The 17,179-nt window shown below is 39.2% G+C and overlaps 1 protein-coding gene across 18 annotated transcripts in view; it reads right to left on the bottom strand.

Moving 5' to 3' along the window:
• ZNF532 (zinc finger protein 532) overlaps window positions 1-17,179 on the bottom strand; it is a 109,182-nt gene that overhangs the window by 32,306 nt on the left and 59,697 nt on the right. For all 18 annotated transcript variants that reach the window (XM_058557216.1, XM_058557227.1, XM_058557228.1 and 15 more), the window contains 3 exons: window positions 14,463-14,644; window positions 9,928-10,104; window positions 3,510-3,672 (listed from right to left, as the gene is read on the bottom strand). In XM_058557216.1, the coding sequence (XP_058413199.1) occupies window positions 3,510-3,672; window positions 9,928-10,104; window positions 14,463-14,644 (522 nt within the window). The remainder of the gene's footprint in view (window positions 1-3,509; window positions 3,673-9,927; window positions 10,105-14,462; window positions 14,645-17,179) is intronic.

The raw sequence follows: 17,179 nt of genomic DNA, 5'->3' as shown, positions 1-17,179 counted from the left end.
TTTTTATGGTTGCTATTAGATATGTGTTTCTAGTTCCAAATAATTTTTAAAAACTTACTTGCTTGTGCCATTTTAAAATTCTTTAAAGAAAAACTTCTGTATTGAATCCAAATTCTTCCTGGCACTCTGTCCTCCCCAATGTACTACAGTGAGTCCTCTCTACAAGAGACCATTTCTGGGGAAGAGTGTTTTACTTTCACATCTACCTAGAAACGTTTCACTAGGCTAATATACCGGTAGATGTTCCCAACCCTTAGCTACCCAACTTTAACAAGTACCTGGGACCAACATGTTAATAGCAAACCTTCCCCCTCCCTTTCACACCTTTCACATTCTTGGAATACTTCTAACAGTTTGGGTCTTTGCTGGGCTTTTTTTTTTGTTTCCAGTAATTTTAATCTCCCTACACCCCATCCCAATCCATCTCTTCCTACTGGCACCCAGATTTGTGAACTGGCACTCAAAAAGCCTTTTTAAATTGCTTAGCTGTTTATCATCACTAACATAATAGCTTTACCAAGCTATCTTCAACTTAAACTCACAGGATTTCAAATTCTACTGGGGTAAAATTAGTGCAATTTGATTCTAAAGACCAGCTTACATTGGTTTTTGTTTTGTTTGTGTTCTAGAAGCATGGAATCCAAAAAAAAAAAAAGGAAGCAAGTAAGTCTGTGCCTTGATGTATGATTTATCTTTGAATAGGGCCTTCTCTTTTTATCAATGTTCAGGTTTGTAGCTAGCCTCTGAGTTCTCAAACCTAGAGAAAGACACAACACGACACACGTTTCCTAACGTGGTCTGGCACATCTAGGTCTCCTGGGTCACAGAGACTCACACTGTCAAGACCTCAGCTCCATATTCCCTCTGGAGTGTGCAAGTAAGAAGCTGTTCCTTGGCGTACTCTCCATCACACTTTGTCAAGGAAAGGTCTTCTCTGAACAGTACCAAGAATTAGCCAACCTTCTTCAATACTGTCGTACCCCAGATGGAAAAAAGGGGTCCATAATCTTCTCATAAGCAGAGGTTACAAGGTCTACCCAGACGATCGATCGTTAAACTGGTCTGTAAAAAGGGCCTGAGTGGAAATGTCTAATGTTCTGTTGCAAAGAGAAAATCTAGGGCGAGATGTGATCTCCTGATAGCCAAAGACTGTGCACTGGCTTCTTTTCTGCCATGCAGGACATAGGCTTCTGTGTTTAAATGGCCTTTTTCAAAAGAGAAGCCAAGTTTTTACATTTCTAACCATTTAAAACCCAAAGAAAAAATATCCAAAATCTTCTAATAAACTTTAAGTTTTTAGGCAAATATGTTTTTACTAACTAAAAAGTTGAAGAGAGGATCAAGCATTAAAGTATTCTTCTATAAGATTACCTTATCGTGCTATAGAAATTACAGAAAAGCAGGAAAAAATTCTGCCATGACGACAGAGAGCAACAGCATGTGTGCTAAAATGAGAATTTCTAATTTACTCATTTTATTTTCACATTGTAAGTAAAAGTAGGATTATTTATTAAAAACAAATGCCTGTTTTAATAAAAGAAATACAACTTATTTCTTGTAAAAGTGATTTTTCCTTAGGTCCTGTAACAATAAATAACCTGAATGGCTATAACTTGAAAGTTTACTTTAAATGTAAATGCCAACAAGGAGTACAGGCGTCCTATACAGGGAATAAATCTATATTTTGGCAGAACAAAGAAATGATACAGACTGGATTAAACTGGGCAAATAAAGATCTACCTTTAGATGAATATGTATGTGGAAAAATACCGTTCCTGGTCTCTCTCTTAATTCCTTCCTCATGAAAACCTGAACAGCACAGGTATTAGGCAATGTAAATAAATTCACAAGAGCTAGATATCTTAAAAATAAAAACAAAAATAGGGTACCCCTAAAGCTTTATCTTTATTCTTACCCATCCCCAACACATAAAGGCAGGATAATACTAAAATGTATAGAACATACTTGAAATGAAAACATAGGTGAGTATCCCCACTGTTTTCGTATCCTATAGTCTTATAAGGGTTCGGATGAATAAAAACAATTCTTTCTCCTTGTGGCCACAGGATTTTACCACTCCTCTTCAGTCTCTATTTCTTGGAACCTTGTATTCCTCCAAATTCACTATTAACACAAGGAAGACCCTAACCACAAAGTCGATGACCTCACTTCCAGATGTAAAGATGAGTTCCAGAAAGCAAATACCTTAAAAGCCTCTTAAGAAGCAACTTTTCTTTCCCTCCCCCACCCCCTATATACAGTATGTTAAAATATTTGGGTCTAATTCCAATGTCCCTATGTTTTTATTGGCAGTTTTTTGTTTCTCCTGATCATTCATTAAATAAATATTTATTGTCAAGATAACTTTGTAATTTTAGTGAAAACCTTAAAATATCTTAAGAGGATTTTATTGTACTTAAAGTGAGAATGAGGAAACAGACCTCCCATGCATTTTATTCACCCTAGTAACGCCACACCGCCACTAGCTGCATCTGGCCTCCAACGAGCAGACTCTCTCAGATGTTAGGCCCTTTGCAACAGGTGGTGATGCTATGTGAGCTCACGTACATTCAACACAGGAAATTTCAAGGATTAATAATCCATTCATTTAACTCACATGAGACTAGAAGAATTTAGAGACTTGATTTGCTCTTTAAACTGAGCTGTTCTGTGAAATATATTTAAAAAGAGAAAAACTAAGAGAAAGATCGAGTTCATAATAATATTGGGACTGTTGTTTCTCTTTTTAAAAAATGTCACTTTAATCTCTGAGAGCTGATGGATATTATCTCCTAATGACATAGGAATAAAATTGCTTAACCTATCACAGTGGACAGTTAAGAAGCCAGGACTAGCTCTGTCTTTAGTGAGCTTAAAGGGCTATAAAGAGATTTAGGTGCTCCTTCTGGGGGTTGGAGAGCGGGTCGTCCAAACTGGACATTTATTCATTTCATTAACTGAACACCCACCAGGTGCCAGATGCTGTGCTGCAACCTGGACATTTCATTGTCAGTTTACAGGCAACTTGACAGAAAAAAAAGACTAAAAGATCCAGGGGCATCAATTATAATGCAAACTTAACTGCTTAAATAATTTCAAAGAAAAACCTGCATTTTTCTAAATATACCAATATTTATACAAATTAATATAATTCATCAGAGTCCCTGTCTATTTCTAAATCCTATACAACACCAAGTTCTCAAAAAAATAAACTTCACAGTTGTCGCTGTAGGACAAAAAAACCCTAATACTTTATTATTCTTTTAAAATCAGGACATGCATTTGTTACTTTGCATTGATTAATCTTTCCTGGTACGCAGATCAGGACTCAGGAAGAAAAAGCATCTCCCAGTCAAGTGAACACATGGTGACAGCATGTTGTAAATTGCTCATTACCAACAACCAGCATCCATCCCTGCCCTCAACAGTGTACACGCTTCATCGTAATCGGCAGCTCAGCCTTGACTTATGACCAGTTCATTTAAAGGACATAAGAGATGCGCACATACCTTGATATGGTCCATCATGAGTTGCTTCTGTGCATATAAAAGAGAACAGTCTGGACACTTGAAAACAGACACCTTTTGGTTTTCGATGTGTTGGTCAAAGTGGCGATACAGCAGGGTTTGCAGGGTAAATACAGTGTCGCACATGGAACACTTGTATATTATTCTACAACAGAAGTGCAGGGAAAACATCAGACAGCCCTCGTCTCTCGAGCCTAACGAACTGCTACTTCACACCTCAAGAATCAGGAGGTAGAAGCAGTGAGAACACACAAACACCATAAGAAGAACAATACAGTTTAGCTTTGCAACAAACTTTTGAAGGCAACTGTTATCACTCAAGCAAATCAATCTTAACATTTTGGGTAAAGATGGATTTGACCACATTTGCTTAGCTGTCTAAATTAATGACCATTTTACTACTCACAGATCTACAACTAAACAAGTTTTTACAAGGTCTGTACTCATTAGTTACTTTAAGACAGCGCAAAAGCATCCTTGATCTTTTTTTTTTTTTTTGAGGTATTTTTTAAGATCAGACAAGGAACACAGCTAGATGGTGGTAACTTGAAAAAGTTACTTGAAAAAGAATTTGATTAATGAACTAAGTAGGCCCAACTCAACTCCAATGTCTGAACAAGCTGTTACTTGTTCCCCGTTTTCCTTTCGCGTTTGGAGCCTTTTTACACTTGAATGTTAACATTTCTGTACCTGTTCTTAACACAGAAAGCCCTAGCCAGTAAACAATTATACGTGGAAATAAAGGAACAGAAAAGAAAACCCATACCACTGTTGCTTCAATACCTGAAACGTCTGTTGTGCTTAAATGGTTTAAAATACTCACTGTCTACTATAAACCATTTCTGTTCCTAATAAGTTACTACCAAGCAGCCTCCTTAAGTTAATTCAGCAGATCTGAATCTTCTGAACACAATCCCTTCTACCCATCAACACCTTCCACTGAAGCTCAGGCAAGAGGGGTCTGGAGGATGAAAGCACCACACTCCCCCACCACCAACTGTCACCTCCAGTGGATTTGCTGGGTCATCGTGAACACATCCGCCCACAGTAGGTCACCCTTTCTTCAATAACTGCTCCAGCCCCTCCTGGTCTTTAGAGGAGGCCCTATGGACTGTCTCTTCTGAACTACTGTGAGAAGAGGCACAAACATTCCCAGAGAACAGCTAAGGAAAATGGCAGAGAAACACTGACTGAAGGTGCAAGTCAGAGATGAAAAAGGACAAGTTGAGGTGTCATTTGATATTTCCACAGCAAAGCTAAAGAAAGGAATGACTCTTGAAACCACGTGTCATTCTCCTTAGGGTCTTCTTGAGAAAGCCAGCACTTCTCACGTAACCGTCAAACCTCACTTTGTATTTCTCTGTCAAAAAATTACAAATTTAACCTTTTTTTCCTTTTTCCACATAGGATTTATAAATTTAGTGAGTGACGTGTTTTTACAAGGTCTCGATATGCTGGTTACTTTGACACAGAGCACAAGCACCCTTGATGGGTAGAATTTTTTAAGATCAGACAAGGCTTTACAGGAGTTTACCATACAGCTCAAAGGTGGGACACTAACGAGGTGTCATCATTAACTCGACCAGGTGCGACGAAGATGTTCATTTCCTCACTGTTTGAAATAGCTTAGAGCTGGAAATAGCCCAAATGTCCAGTAATATAAGTAAATAGCAACAAAGATGTAAAAAAACTTAAGGGCTGGCCCAGTGGCATAGCAGTTGGGTTCTCACACTCTGCTTCGGCGGCCCGGGGTTCGCAGGTTCGGATCCCAGGCGCAGACTGACGCACCACTTGTCAAGACATGTTGTGGCGGTGTCCCATATAAAGTAGAGGAAGATGCATACAGATGTTAGCCCAGAGCCAATCTTCCTCAGCAAAAAGAGGAGGATTGGCATCGGATGTTAGCTCAGGGCTAATCTTCCTCACAAAAAAAAATAATAATAAAATTATGTTGCAGACATACACCAATGACATGGGAAGATTTTCATGAAAATTAAAACAATAGGTAACAAGACAGCATGTATGATATGATCACATTTTTTAAAGGGCATAGGAAAAAAACAGGCATATCACTGTCATCATCTCTGCTGGATGATAATAAATGTATTCTTTTTATTATTTTGCTTGTCTTTATCTTCTGATTTTCCTATAATTAGCATATAACAATAAGGGGAAAACAAGAATAGCCTCAGGAAAAGAACTAAGAATACTAGCTGGGCTAAGAATTGTCTGAGGAATCTATTCCTACATTTTCAGAAATAACGATTTCATGAAAAATGGCATGGCTCATTTTATTCATGCTACCTACATTCCTTTAAGGAGGGGTCCTGTTTGTTTTGATTTTTTGTCTTCTACTTAATAGCAAATAAAGTATAAAACAGGAGATAATCTATTTACTTAGGCATTTTTCTGAGGAATAGTTTGTTGGTATAATAATATCAGAATACCATCCCACAAATTGCTGAGAAATATAAAGGGGGAAATGGTGACACGACAGTGGAGAAATCTGGCAGACACCAACCTGGCCAGGTGATGGAGGTTAACATCGCCACCAGGAGGACAGGTGGGCACTGTGTGCCCCCGATGTGACACAGTGAGAAGATTCCTGCCAAGAGTGCGAGTCCCGAGTCCAGCTACGAGAAAGCAGTGACGGAAGGGGGAGGGGCATCCTCAGAATGAAAGGCCTGTACCCTTTTGTGGATGGCCAAAGACATGAGCGGGGAAAGACAGAGCAACTGTTCCAGGTGTAAAAACACTGATGAGACGGGACAATTAAATGCAAAGTGTGCTTCCGGATAGGATTTTGGATCAGAAAGAAAAAAAAAAAGATACTGTCTCAAAAAGTGAAGAAATTTTAATGGGATCTATAAATTGGACAGTTATGTAATCAACACTGGTCTGTTGATTGAGAGGCTAAATGGCAGTAACACACATGAGTGTCCTTTTTGGGAGGAGAGGCAGAACACACTCAAATATTTATGCCATGACGCCTCATTATTCCTAAATACAAGAGAGAGAATTTCAGATGCGCAAGTGAAGTGACAGAGCAAATGTGGTAAATGCTAACTGAGGAATCTGGGTGACAGGGAAGCAAGAGTTCTCGATAGTGTTCTCCCAACTTCCCTGTAGGACAGAAACTACTGAAAATAAAAAACTGGCTCTAATGTCAAAAAAAAGTCCAAATAAAGGTACATGAACCTGACAGACACAAGGATAGAACGTGAAGATGGAACAAATTTCCAACTACACCAGAAATAAACCACAGGGAGACTGCCAGGCAGAGAGGAGGGAAGGCACTGACGACAGTGAGACCGGGGTGCACAAAGGCCGAGTCCACACGGGCAGAGCACGGGGAGGGAACAGCAAGACAGTCACTGTGGCTGGACTCCCAAGGATGTGGGAATCACAGGGGGAGTCGCGACAGTTGTGAAGGACTTGGAAAGCCAAACCTAAAAGTCTAACTTAATCCCACATGCAAGACTAAGTGAACAGCAGGGCAACTAGACTATAACAAAGCGGGGAAAGGATCTGGAGGGAAGGGGGCGTGGGGAGGAAGAAGAAATAGAAAGCTAAAACCAAATACTCACACTTAGGTCCAACTTAGAACAACAAAACTCTCCAGAACAGAGTGCTACACTTGAAACGAATGTAAAAACAAATGAATAAAGGATTCTAAGCTCTGAAATCACTGCCATTACCACTGATTGAACCAACTCGGTGCAAAGCGCATCCTGGCATCACACGACCCCACACCTCCCCTGGGTGAACTGACACTACTGCCACTTCACAGATGGGACACCGAGACTCAGAGAGAATTGGCTTGATGTTGCAGAAATCCCAGAGCCAAGGTTCAAATTCAGCTTTGTCTGCATGTGTTTTGCACATGTTTTATTTCTCAGGAACGCGTTCAAAAACTCTCTCATACAATAACTCTGGAGTCCGCATTTCTCCACTTAAATACATTCAAAGTGGCAAATAAAAGGAAGCCAGAGGCAGCAAAAGAAACTGCTGTTAATCACATGTCAAGGAAAATATAAAAATAGACATAAAACCATATCACCGTAAAATTCAGTAACAGACATTCCAAATGATCTCAAATTACCCAGAAAAGATTAAAGGGTGTCCCAAGCTTCCTTTAGACAGCAGAGCAACACGTCTGACCACACACTGGAGAACAAGAAACAAAGCTCCAGAACGGTACCTGGCACATAATAAACACCACATAGAGGTCTGTAAGATGAACACTCTGCGTCGTGCTTCTCAAACTGAGGTGCTGGGGCTGCACGACTTTATGGTGTATTTTCAGACAGTTCTACGTGTGTTAAGGAAAGGGGGGGGTATATTTTTATATTGAGCTTTAAAAATTAATGCAAATCATTTACATAACTGCATGTTAACAAAATACTGCTAGGAGATTTCAGCACCTGAGGTTCCATTGGAGGAGGGGCTACTTATTTATTTTGGGCTAACATGAACAGAACAGAGATAGATTTCATGTCAAAAGGAAGCTTTTGGGTCAAATGTTGGCCAAATGTCTTCTAGCACAGCACAGGAAGGAAGTTTTTACAGGAGCCGGAATAGGGAGAGGCGGCGAGGGAAGAGCGCTCTCACAGCACACTCCAGTTAGTACAGGGGTGACCCACGACAGAGCCCACGGAGTGGCACCTGCTGCCATGGCTGGCCTGCGGGCGAGGGCGAGGGCTGCTGGCAAGGACTCGATTCTGCCGAGCATCATTACCACCCTGGACTAATGCTGCTAACAAAGTTCATGGTTTGGGAGTTTTGTTGCAATTCATTTGTAAATTTGTTTTAGCTTTAAAGTGTAAAACACAGTAGTTGATGCCTATCTTTAGGCTCAGCACTTGTTAAAAAACCACTGTACTAAAAAAAAAATTTTTTTTAAACACTGGAATAATTTTTTCCTACATGTTAGTCAAATTTGAAGAATATTGTTTTAGCTTATTTTAATCGTTTGCTGCCCTTTCTTCCCAGGTAACAACTACTGTTCCAGATTTCATACACATTCCAGTGAATAAAGTTTTGTTTATTTATTTGAATAAAGAACCAAGTCAAAAACTATATTCACTGGGGGACAAGACTGTGTTAGCGTCTGGAAGCCTTACTGCCACAAACACTGAAGACTGTTTAAAATCCACTAACAGCCCTCTTGAGAGTCAAGACATCAGGTTGTATATGGAGCCCCTAATTTGTAACCCATTTCATTTTGAGTATCTACAAGGATCAAAGTAAAGGTCCTATTAGAATGAAATTCTATTTTATCATAGTTTTTAGAAAACAGAGTCACTTCTATACAGTTTAGTCAATAACATTTCCCCCATACTAAATGTTACAATAAAAGCCAGACATATATAGTATGGCATATCTGCATATATTCCCCCTAATACTTCCTTGATGATGTAGTTATGGGCAAAAACACACCAACAGATTTAAGGCAGCAAATTTAGCCTCACATAATTATCAAATTCCACATTCTCATGAATAACACAGGAATAAAATGAACACACCCTGAGCATCTAACCCAGTGCTGTGTACGTATACACAACGAGGAAAGGAGAAAATGGAGGAAGGAGCTAATGTTACAGAGCTCTCCATGCTCCAGATATAGGGACTATGTGCTACACACTTTAAACACACCATCTGGCTTTATCCTTACATAAACCCTTGGAGGTAAGCATTACCCTCACTTTACAGGGGGGGAAACGGAGGCTGGGACAGGGTAAGTGGGTCACCGGTCCAAGTTCACACAGCTGATGGCGGGTGGTAGGATTCCGACTCTGGTGCCCACACTCCCTCCTCTTTGCTAAGCTGCCTCTGTTGCAGGCAGGCAGCCCATTAACTGTCTGCTGAAGTTCTACTCCATTATTAAAGACTCAACGAAGCAAAACCTGGCAAAATTATAAGTGAGATTAAGACAAAAATGAAATTTACTTTTGTTAATCAAGGACTTATATTGGCTACGAAGTTAAATTCAGTTACCACTGTCTTAAGTTCACTACATCTTATAAATGTCACTGCGGAAAGTGTATCCCGTAAGAAAGAAACTATGGAAAAATTGAAAGATGACAGTTTTTAACAGTTTTCCTAGAACTTACTTGTTAAAGTCATCTTAAGAAAAAGAACAAAATTGATAACCATTCACTTGTTTAGTAAAAATTGATAACCGAAGCATAAATAAGAAGTGACATTTTGGGACAAAGACTTCACCTGGAAAGAACTGAAAGGTTTAGGTAGCTACGAGCTATGAGCTATACTTGATAGAGCATCAAAATCTGCATAGCAGCTTATTTTCTCATATGTTAAATTTTATTCCACAAAACTACTACCTCCTCTAAATTACTAATTGAGTGGCGGAGTAAAAGCAGAAGGCATTATGACTTACTTTGGTTCTCCTATTTTGATGCCAGGATGCTGTGTGTAGGCATGGGAATGTGTACTTGGGGCAGACTTAAATGCCATTGGACAAATAGGACACTTGTAGAAGACTTCACAGTGAGAACCTTGAATGTGAGACTTCAGTGCGGCCACATCAGAGTACACAACATTGCAATGTACACATCTGTTAGAAAAATAAACACATAGTCATTAGCACAAGACCATTAAACGTGTGTAACTTAACTGTGTAAAACTTGAGTAAAGTGAACATATATTAATAGCCCTTTTAGGTTTTAATGGCTTTTGAGAAGTGTGTGTTTTTCTTCTATTTATAACAGATCAGATTATTTTCATATATTAAAGAAGGAAGATCATGAAGAAGAAAAATAAAACTCAAATGGTCTATCTTTTTAGCATCTTTAAAGCTTCTAAGAATGAATGTCCAGACTCCAGACTGTGGATCATGGGGGCCATATCAAGACTGAGAACACAGCAAGACCCTATGACTCCTGGCTTTGCAGAAGATGCCACAGCTGGATTCTGCGGTTCCTACCCTCCCCCACAATACCCAAATGGCATTTCCAATGGAAGAAATGTTCGCTATCTAATCCTACATGTCATCAACAGAGGCGCAGAGAGGAACAAATGAGTACTGGCTCCAAAGTCACGGCCACCGTTTCCTGGAATACACTGATGTAGTTAACATATCTGGCGGATATGGGGGCCCGTAGGGAGAAGGTCAACCACCTAGAGTGTGCATCTCCTGGAAAATAACTTTAAGTACACTTATATTGGTGTAAGAAATGACACGAATTACAAACTTCTGAAAAATCAACATCTCTAAATAAACTGCCTCTCTAGCTAACCTCTTTACTTCTTGAATTTCTAATCATTTGATCACTAGTTCATTCCTCGCTCAAATCTAGTCCTACAGAAACAAACTCCAGAACTTAAGATACATTTCTCCCCCATCTCATCTTTCTCATGTGAGGACTCTCAACAACACCTATAACCCATCCATTGGCGACCTAGTTGTCCTTCTTTGTCACACCTGAAAACCATTTGTGAGGGGTCTCTCCATGGACCCTCGAGATGTACCTTTCATACAACTGACAGGCGCGTTCCTGGATGTGAATGTGAGAGTTGACCCGGGGAAGAAGACTGCAGACAGGCCCTGCCCTCCAGGAGGCGGTACTCAATGACTTCTGCGTTAATCTAAGATATTTCTATTCTTACACCTCCCTTCTGACATGGAGATGCTTTCAAAGTCACACGGGAGTGGCATGCTCTGAATTAAGTGTTCTACAAAGTGTGCCATGTTAAGCTGTGCAAGCTTTTATAAAAAGCATAATTAATGCATTAGTGTTTTTAAATGACAAAGCATAATGTTCAGCAGCATATACATTAAAAACACTAAATAACAATAAGAGAATAAATAAGGAAAACTCCTCTAGCCTATCTACTTGAACTGTTATTTTAGGCAATAACAGCACCTAAGCACACTGCACAGGTTATTGATCCTCTCTGGGCCGGTTTCTCATTTGTAAAATGAGCAGAATTGGATGAGATGATTTTTTAGCCCTTCCCAACCCTAGAAGCCTATGATCCCTAAGAAAGAGGAAGATTACATAAAACAAAAACAGATGGGCTGGGGCCGGCCCTGTGGCTTAGTGGTTGGGTGCTTGCGCTCCTCTGCTGGCAGCCCGGGTTCGGATCCTGGGCGCGCACCGACGCACGGCTTCTCCGGCCGTGCTGAGGCGGCGTCCCACATACAGCAACTAGAAGGATGTGCAACTATGATGTACAACTATCTACTGGGGCTTTGGAGGGGGAAAAAAATAAATAAATAAAATTAAAAACAAAGAGCATCATGGAGGCCAAGGGAAAACCCTCCTTAACGTGAGGAAAGAGTAGAGAATCTGAAAAGAACTTACGAGAAAGTTGTAAAAGATCTGCCCATAAGTGGAAGAAAAGGTTGAGAAGCAACAGAGGTCCATGAATGCAAATTACACAAATAGAAGGCAGAATCTGCAGGGTTCACATAGTATCCTGATGCTACTAAAAACCTACTCTATTAATAAGTATTTAATACACCTGAAGTCTTTTGTGTTCTGGGTACCAATCAGGTTTCTATTTTTTTTTAACTTTTAAGAAAATGATTATACAGTGTACCACCCTATCATCCTTTGTAGATGCAAACACAATGGATCGGGAAACAGAAAAATTCAGAGAAATAGTTGACTTTTACCAAATTAACCAGAAGCTAGAAGTGACCCCTCAATATTTGGGAGATGCAATATGATCCAGAAGAGAGAGAGTGAGGCACACTGAATCAAGAAGAGATAATAAGCCATGGGGGTGTGTTAGAGGTACGCTCTGGCTTAAAAAAAAAAAATAGTGAAAAAACTAGAGCCCCCAAAAGGAGGGGAAGACATACAAGGTCAAGGGCCTGCTAGGGCCCAGTTAAACATTAGACTGGATCATTATTTGAAACAGCAGGGAAAAAAATTAAGGTCAAATTTTTTTCTATCATCTAAAGAGATAAACAAGAACTAAACTTCAAAATATAGAAGCAGATTATTTTTTGCAGCTCTTTAAAGCCTCAAGTCCACAGGAAAAAAAATCTATACTGAACACAAAAATTTCAGTAAAAATTCAAAGCACCAAATTGAAGCAACTTGGGCCGGCCCCGTGGCTTGGCGGTTAAGTGCTCACGCTCCGCTGCTGGCGGCCCGGGGTTCGGATCCTGGGCGCGCACCAACGCACCACTTCTCTGGCCATGCTGAGGCCGCATCCCACATACAGCAACTAGAAGGATGTGCAGCTATGACATACAACTATCTACTGGGGCTTTGGGGGGAAAAAAATAAATAAATAAATAAACATTTGCAAATTGAAGCAACTCTGTGAATGGAGCCAAAAAAAAAAAGAAAAGGAAGGGATGGGCTTTTCCCAAGTGAGCTGATTACTTTTAGCCTGCCTGCGGAGCTTCTGTTTTAACTTAGGAAAGATACTAGGAATAGCTAGAATTGCAGAAGTCTTACCTCTTTTATTCATTCCAATCTACGTTTACTTTCATTATATTAGAAAAATAAACTAAACGTATGAGGAAAGTTTGGCATCAGTTTAAAGAATTGCACTCAGAAAATGCTGTAGAACTGTTTTCTATTATTAAACAAAGAATCCAGTACTAACAGTTTCAAAACATGGGATAAGAACCGAAGTATTAGCATGTATGGATTTTGTGAAACAAAGGGCACTTTCAAGGTGTAACTTTCCTCCTAAGCACTTAGAGCATGCATTCTGATTATCCTCTTTCACTCTGTAATATCCCAGTGGAGAAGGATGCAGGCATCACACCAATTTTATAGATAAGGCACCATGGCACAGAGAGAATGCATGAATTACCACACAACTAGCAGCAGAACTGGTTCAAAAAACTGGTTTCTTAATTTCCAAACCAAAAGTTTTCTACTAGGGGAGATCTCAATCCATTAAGCATCTGTGCATCACAGGTTTCAAGGCATGAGATAAAAATGTGAAATAAGTCTCTCTTTGCGTTAGAAAAATGGACAGAGCCATCTTGAAACTGGTGATGCCGTAATCTAAATTTAACTGACACGAAACCGTCAAATCATACCAACTGGACTTCATTTTTATAAAACATCGTTAACTGTATTACAGCTAAAAAAAAAAAAAAAATCACTGTGTATTAACAGTCTAATATTAAAGTTACCAGGCAACCAAACACTTAAGATAAATACACAACACAGTAATACCTCTATTAAGAAAGACACTGTATATCAACGACATATTTTCTTGGTGGACCTTCATTGGGTCAAAATATAAAAGGCACAGGAATGCATTTTAGAAGGTCACAAAGTGGAGGATCAAGTTCAAATACATCATCACTCAATACTAGCTAAACAAACATTAGATTTCCCAGATAGTGTCAAAGACACATCTGAGACTCTGAGGGGGGCAGTAAAAGGGGTCATAGTTAAGATGTGTGGAGACGAGGGAGAAGCCTGGACTCAGGTAATAGAGAAGAAGGAATAAAGGAAGGTTATCAGGGGAGGAAGAGTCTTCCACAAAGAGCAATGTTAGAAAAGGGCACAGACTTGATCTTTCAACCTGACAAAAAAAAGCAAGCATCACACCCTTTCTGTTTTGATTAGAGGAGAAGTATTAAGAGATACAGAAATGCATGGTATTCTTGCAAGGGTTAAAATGCAGAGAGCATGACAAGAAAAGATTGCTAGAAAAGGTGCAAAAAGAAAAAGCTCTAAGAGTCCACCAAAGCCAAACTTTGCCACGTGCACAGTTTTGTCTAGAAGGATGGGCTCCATTTACCCTCAGCTTTGTGTGGACCAGAGGGGTTCAAACAGATCAATTCCACTACAAATGAACTAGGTTCCCAGAGGATCTGTTAATGGAGGTATCACTGTATCACCCTGAAAACTATGTGCACAGACCACTCAAAACACTGTGCAGTTACAAGTGAACAAGCTTTACTAGCACGTAGGTGAAGGATATACTGACCGAAACCCAACTCTCCTCGTGTAGTGCAGACAGTTCTTGGTGACGTGGGTCTGGAAGTGCACCGACCTGCAGATGGCCCCGCACTCAGGGCAGGTGTAGGGAGATTTGTGCTGATGGATTCTCTGGTGGGATGCATAACTGCACTGGTTAGGAAGCAGCATCTGGCAGATGGTGCAAGTCTTCTAAAGAAACCAGAGGGGGAAACAGGGTTGGTCCTACAAAGTATTTTCTAATACGCAAAGAAGCTTCATTAAACCTCAAAATAACTATACATTGTGCATTTCAAATACTACTATAATTGATTCTAATCCTAAGGAAAAAACAAACTTGAAAGTTAAATGTTCAAAGTGAAATTCCTTACGCTGTAAAATAAAAATAATAACTATATACTCAGGCTCATCCCAAAGTAAAGGGAACGTCAGCTTTAGGTAGAGTTCCAATTTTGTTACCTTTTGCATTTCATTTAGCGCAAAAGGAAGTATTAGAAGAGGTACTCCTGCAAATTATGTCAGCAAATCAATTTTAATGTACAATTACAAGTTTATGGGCATCTATCTTGACAGCAGTCACAGTTCCCACAACTCGTAAAAACCTTTCTTCGAAATACTGAAAACTAATTAGAGGCAAATCCAATTTCTCTTTTCGGTCACTTCAGTTATTTGAAATCTGAAATACTGGAATGCAGAAGAATGGCCTCAGTAATTAGTTGTTCTTTTTTGCACTTAAATTAGTCTTTAAATGGATGAACTGGCCCTTACATGATTTATAATTAAAACCAATGAATTCAGCTTCAGATACATAAATTTAGATATTAAATTGAAACTTTACAGAGCTTAAAAATCTAATCATACATAAAATAAAATTAAGACTGAAATCCTCTTTGGCAAAGGCTCTACATCATTAACTCACCAGGAAAAACTGAAACACACTATTTTTCAACCCCTAAGATGTAAGCACTGAACATGGCATATTTTTAAAACACAAAAGCAAAAAACTTAAAGTAAGTATAAGCTGAGGACTTATTACTTCCATTCCAAAAATAAACCTAACACAGCACAAGATAAAATGTGTTTGAATACTATTTGGACTTTCACACAACAAGTATCTACTATCTTCTACAATGTACATTTGTATTAAAGTCAGTTAAAGAAAGCCTCAAAATACAGACTCTAGTTAAGCTTTAAAATGAATGATCTTTTATATTGACAACAGAACTATGACATTTTAAAAAGCCTTCTTACTCTTTTAGCTTGTGAATCAAGCCCAAAAATTAAGGTTTAAACATCTGAGCAACTCAGACTAAAAAAAATTAGAAGCTCACTTGAAAATTCTTCCTTGGTTTTCTCCTGAAAGGACTAAAATACAAATTTTATCCCATAAAATGTTTCTCATAATCACAAAATAAGAACATTACAGGCAGCTTTGATGAGGTTAGCGTCATTAAAAAACAGCGTTCCTTTTCTAAGAACACAGACTCTAGAGGTTAAAACAAGCCACAACAAGGAAAACCAATCAACCAACTCATTAATTACAAGATCCTGTCGATGCCTACATTATCACAGGTAATCGTTTGTTTCTTTGAACTAAAGTCCTCTATTTACTTTCACCACACAGTCATTAATCCCAGGCAGTGAATTATGCCTGAATTTCCACAAGCATCTTAAAATGTCTTGTACTTACTTAGGGTTGAAACCAATATTTTCCATACTACTAAAGTCAAAAACACTTTGTTTATTGTGTGTGTGTGTGTGTGTGTGTGTGTGTATTGACTCCAATCCACCAGGAGCCAAGTGGTGAACTAGGTACTTCAAATAAATATATTTCAATACACCATCTCATTTAATTCTCATAATCATCTACGAAGTAGGTAATATTATCTCCATTTTACAGATGAGGAAATGAGGTTTTAGAGAAGTTAAGAAACTCGCCAAGGGGCCGGCCTGGTGATGCAGCGGTTAAGTGCACGCGCTCTGCTCTGGCGGCCTGGGGTTCGCAGGTTCAAATCCCGGCACGCCCCGATGCACTGCTTGTTGGGCCATGCTGTGGTGGCATCCCATATAAAATAGAAGAAGATGGGCACGGATGTTAGCCCAGGGCCAATCTTCCTCGGCAAAAAGAGGAGGATTGGCATCAGATGTTAGCTCACGGCTGATCTTCCTCACAAAAAATAAATAAATAAACAAACAAACAAACTCGCCAAGGCCCCACAGCTATGAAGTGGAAGGACCAGAATTTGAGCTGGGCTCTGTGACGGAGGGGCTGAGAGAGGAATGGGGTCGGGGTCGATAAAGAATGAACAAACACAAATACACAGGGGAGAACTATTAGCAAATACACTTGAAGGCCAATGATAACCATGATGTTCAGATTATAGGTGATTGATACCCCCCTCCCTCAACAGCTTCTCTTTTATCTAAAGTAATGTGGTTAACAGCAACTAGAAGGATGTGCAGCTATGACATACAACTATCTACTGGGGCTTTGGGGGAAAAAAATAAATAAAAAATTTAAAAATAAAATAAAGTAATGTGCTTATACTACTTCTATAATACGGAAAAACAGCAACAAAAATGAAACAGAAAATCCAAAAAGGAGACAAAGTATGTGTTCCCTAAAAGCTGAAAAAATTTTCACATTCTCTCTCATCAAGATATGTTAACAAATATCCTTCACAATACATAGAAAATTCACAATGAATTACTCAAATACTCTTCCCT

Source organism: Diceros bicornis, chromosome 16 (genome assembly GCF_020826845.1).
Source record: "Diceros bicornis minor isolate mBicDic1 chromosome 16, mDicBic1.mat.cur, whole genome shotgun sequence".
NCBI lineage: Eukaryota > Metazoa > Chordata > Mammalia > Perissodactyla > Rhinocerotidae > Diceros > Diceros bicornis.
The sequence above is the reverse complement of the archived record's forward strand: the minus strand, read 5'-3'. Positions and strand labels throughout refer to the sequence as shown.